Source organism: Geospiza fortis, unplaced genomic scaffold, assembly GCF_000277835.1.
Source record: "Geospiza fortis unplaced genomic scaffold, GeoFor_1.0 scaffold183, whole genome shotgun sequence".
NCBI classification, from domain to species: domain Eukaryota; kingdom Metazoa; phylum Chordata; class Aves; order Passeriformes; family Thraupidae; genus Geospiza; species Geospiza fortis.
In genome coordinates, this window is record NW_005054447.1 from 895859 (window position 1) to 899257 (window position 3399).

At 58.0% G+C, this 3399-nt stretch overlaps 1 protein-coding gene across 1 annotated transcript in view; it reads left to right on the forward strand.

The window, feature by feature from the left end:
• SIK3 (SIK family kinase 3) overlaps positions 1-3399 on the forward strand; it is a 33661-nt gene that overhangs the window by 25985 nt on the left and 4277 nt on the right. Inside the window, exon 20 of the mRNA XM_031062412.1 lies at positions 26-1001. Coding sequence (XP_030918272.1) covers positions 26-1001 — 976 coding nt within the window. The remainder of the gene's footprint in view (positions 1-25; positions 1002-3399) is intronic.

A 3399-nucleotide genomic window follows, 5' to 3' on the forward strand; every position in this document is an offset into this window, starting at 1 on the left:
TGGCTGCCTCGCTGGCCCTGGGGAGGAGTTGGCCGGGCCAGGGCTGCTGTGCCACATGCCTGGGGAAGCCCCTGCAGTGCAGGAGCAGCTCTGGCTCCCTCTGAACAGCACAGTCACTGGTCCTTTTCCTTGTCCTTGCAGTCTGAACGTGAACAGGTATCCCCCCGCCAACTACGACCAGGTGCACTTACACCCCCACCTGTTCCCAGAGAAGCCCCGCGTTTCCCCCAGCAACTACAGCCCGCCGGGAGGGGTGGGGTTCCCTGCAGCCCAGCAGGCTCTGAAGGTCCCACAGCTTGAGCAGTACCCCAGTTTCCCCCCGAACGCACATCAGCAGCAGCAGCAGCACAACACGGCATCGGCACTACAGCAGGCACTGTTGTCCCCGACCCCGCCCGACTACAGCCGACACCAGCAGGTACCGCACATCCTCCAGGGACTGCTCTCCCCCCGGCACTCGCTCACGGGGCACACGGACATGCGGCTGCCCGCCAAGCACCGAAAGCGGCGGCAGCAGCAGCAGCAGCAGCAAGAGTACCAAGAGTTGTTCAGGCATATGAGTCAAGGGGATGCTGGGAATATGGGCGCCAGCATGGGACAGAACCTCTCGGAGCGCCAGTCCTTGTCTTTGCCTTATCAGAGTGCTGACACGTACCACCCCCAGAACAGCCCCCAACATCTCTTAAAAATCAGGGCGCAAGAATGTATCCAGCAGGTCCCTGCCTCCGTGCCACCGCCGCAGGGATACGGACACCAGCCAGCCCTGTTCCACTCGGAGAGCATGGAGGAGGACTGCGCCTGCGAGGGAAACAGGGACAGCTTTCCTGACAGTAAGAGTTCAAACACATTGACCAAAGGTTGCCACGAGAGCCCTCTGCTTGTGAACACAGGAGGGCACGGGGACCCCGAATCTTTGCTAGGAACTGCTAACCCCGCGCAGGAGCTGGCAACGCACCAGTACAGGCATCAGCCCGCATTCAGGAATAAGGTGCCCAGCAGAGGTAAGGCTCCCTGCTGCCCGTGCAGGCCAGCTGTCTGTCCATCTGTGCCAGCCGCTCACCTTCCTGCCCAGGACATCATCCCACCCGGCACACCAAGGGTTTCCTGACATGCTCTGCATAGCACAGAATACCGAGATTCTTTCTGGCTTTTGTGGCCTGAAGTAAATTGCAGGCACAGCCTCTGTAATAAACAGGGTTGAATAAGGAAGGAGCCCCATGGGCTGCTGCTCTTGGGAATTTGACCTACTTCTGCAGGCAGGTAAAGACCAGGGCCCAGCTTGGTGCCATCTTCTCAGGGGTGCTGCATGGTGGCCACAGATTTATTCTTGTTGGTGATGTTCCCCATCCCCTGTAAACACGGGATAGGACCAGCTCAGCTGCCAGCACACCCCAGCTGTGGCAGTGCAGCCATTTATTTCTGCTCTTAAGCACAGACGCTCAGGCTCAGGCACTGCTAAACCTCCCACAAACACACACAGTAACAGTGTTGGTCAGTGTCCTGTGGCTCCAGCAGCCCTGGCACTTTGGGAAGCAGCAGCAGCAGCAAGATTCTATTCCTGCTTGAACTGGGAAGGGTGAATTCTGGAGGGAGTTAGTTTAAACTTGCCATTAGGATCTGAAGACCTTTCCTGCTCCTTGGAAGCAGCTGCACCTTTGCTCCTCAGTGGCTGCTCTGGCAGCACTGGGCTGTCAGAGAATTCCTGCCTGAGCTGTAGTCACAGGCTCCTCTGCAGGAAAAACACCCCTTGAGCCCCTTGCTAAGAGGGCTTTGAGGAGAGGCTGAGTGGGCAGATCAGTATTCCCTGCAGGACTCGGCGTGCTGGGCTGCAGCCACCAGCTCGCCCTTGGCACTCGGGGGCCTGTTGCGGAGGAGCTCTGTCCAGGGCACAGGAGGCCCAGCTTTGTTCAGGGACACAGCACGGGTTTGTTGGGAAAGTACCGGGCTGGAATAGGCTGGCTCAGAGGGCTGAGCGGGGCTGCCAAGCCCTGACCCCCCAGAGCGTGGGCGGGGGGCAGGGACGAGGCTGGGCTGTGCTGAAATCCTCCTAAATTCTGAATTCTGTTTGCTCTCAGAGCTCTGCTTCCCTGCTGTGCTTGGAGTGGGGGGAATAGCCCCAGGCTCAGTGCAGATTGGAAGCTCTGGAGGGGCATTTGGTATGAAATCATGAATCTGAATTTTGTCACTGAAGCCTGTTAGATGGACAGTGAGGTCTGCTGAAGTCAGAAGCCAAATCTCAGCCCCCACACTGCTGGTGCGAGGGCTGGTTACACAAAGGAGAAGGACTTTAGACTGCAAGGCCTTGTAAATGAGTAAAAGCAAATAGATGTTTACAAATAGGCTTGTGTAAGCCCTTCTCACAGGGCTGTTTGTAGTAAACTCTGTCCTGGGATGCAACTGCTTTTACCATTTTCCCTATGGCCTCCATAACCCACTTGGACTCAGGCCTGCGCTGCTTCAGGTCCAGGCAGAGGCACCTCAGAGCTTCCCAGGCACCCTTACCTACAGCAAATCCTACACCCCTGGGCTTTCCTGGTTTTGACCTACACCAAATCCTACATCACTCAGTTTTCCCACTATCCACCTACACCAAATCCTGTATCCCTGGGCTTTCCCACTATCCACCTACACCAAATCCTGTATTCTGGGCTTTTCCCACTCTTTTCCCTAGACTGTATGATGAGGGTGCAGTTTGAGGGGTCTCTTCCCTCCCTGCCTCAGCTCCCCAGATGTGTTTTCCCTGGAGCAGAGTGTGGTTTCCCTGTGGCTGGGGAGTGTCTGTGCTAACGCTGATCACAGCGCTCTGGATGTCTGTGCAGCAGCTGCCAGGGATGGCAGCCGGGGACCTCGAGAGCCGACCAGATCTGTTTGGGATGTGACTGAGCTGCCTGTGGATGGCCCTGCTCCAGTTTTGCTCCAGCGTGGCCGTGCCGGGGCTGGGAGCGCTGCCCATGGGAAACCTGGGCGGAGGGAGCCGGGCTGGCGGCAGCGCCGTGCCAGCGTCACATGCCACAGGGACACAAAGGATGTGGGCATGAAAGGCTCTCCTCTGCAGGGCTGGGGGTGTCAATTCGGGCTGTCTGTCCCTTGCTCCAAAGCAGCATCCCCAGAGGCGAAGTGCTGGCATTGGGAAGCAGCTGGTTTTGGGCCCTGGCTCTTCCAGGCTGAGGGAACTCGTCGCCCGCAGCACAGGGGTTGGGGCTGTTTGTGGAGCTGGAGCAGCAGGCTGCTGGCCCCAACCACTGTTCCCACAGTTGGAGCAGCATCCCAGGCGGTGTGTGGGTGGCACTGATCCGCTAACATCTGTTACCTCATGTTTTCCTTCTCGCTTTTCCGGGAAAGCTGACTGCTAACCGCACGTAACCCCACGGTTGTGCAAAGGAAGGGGGAGGCTGCATC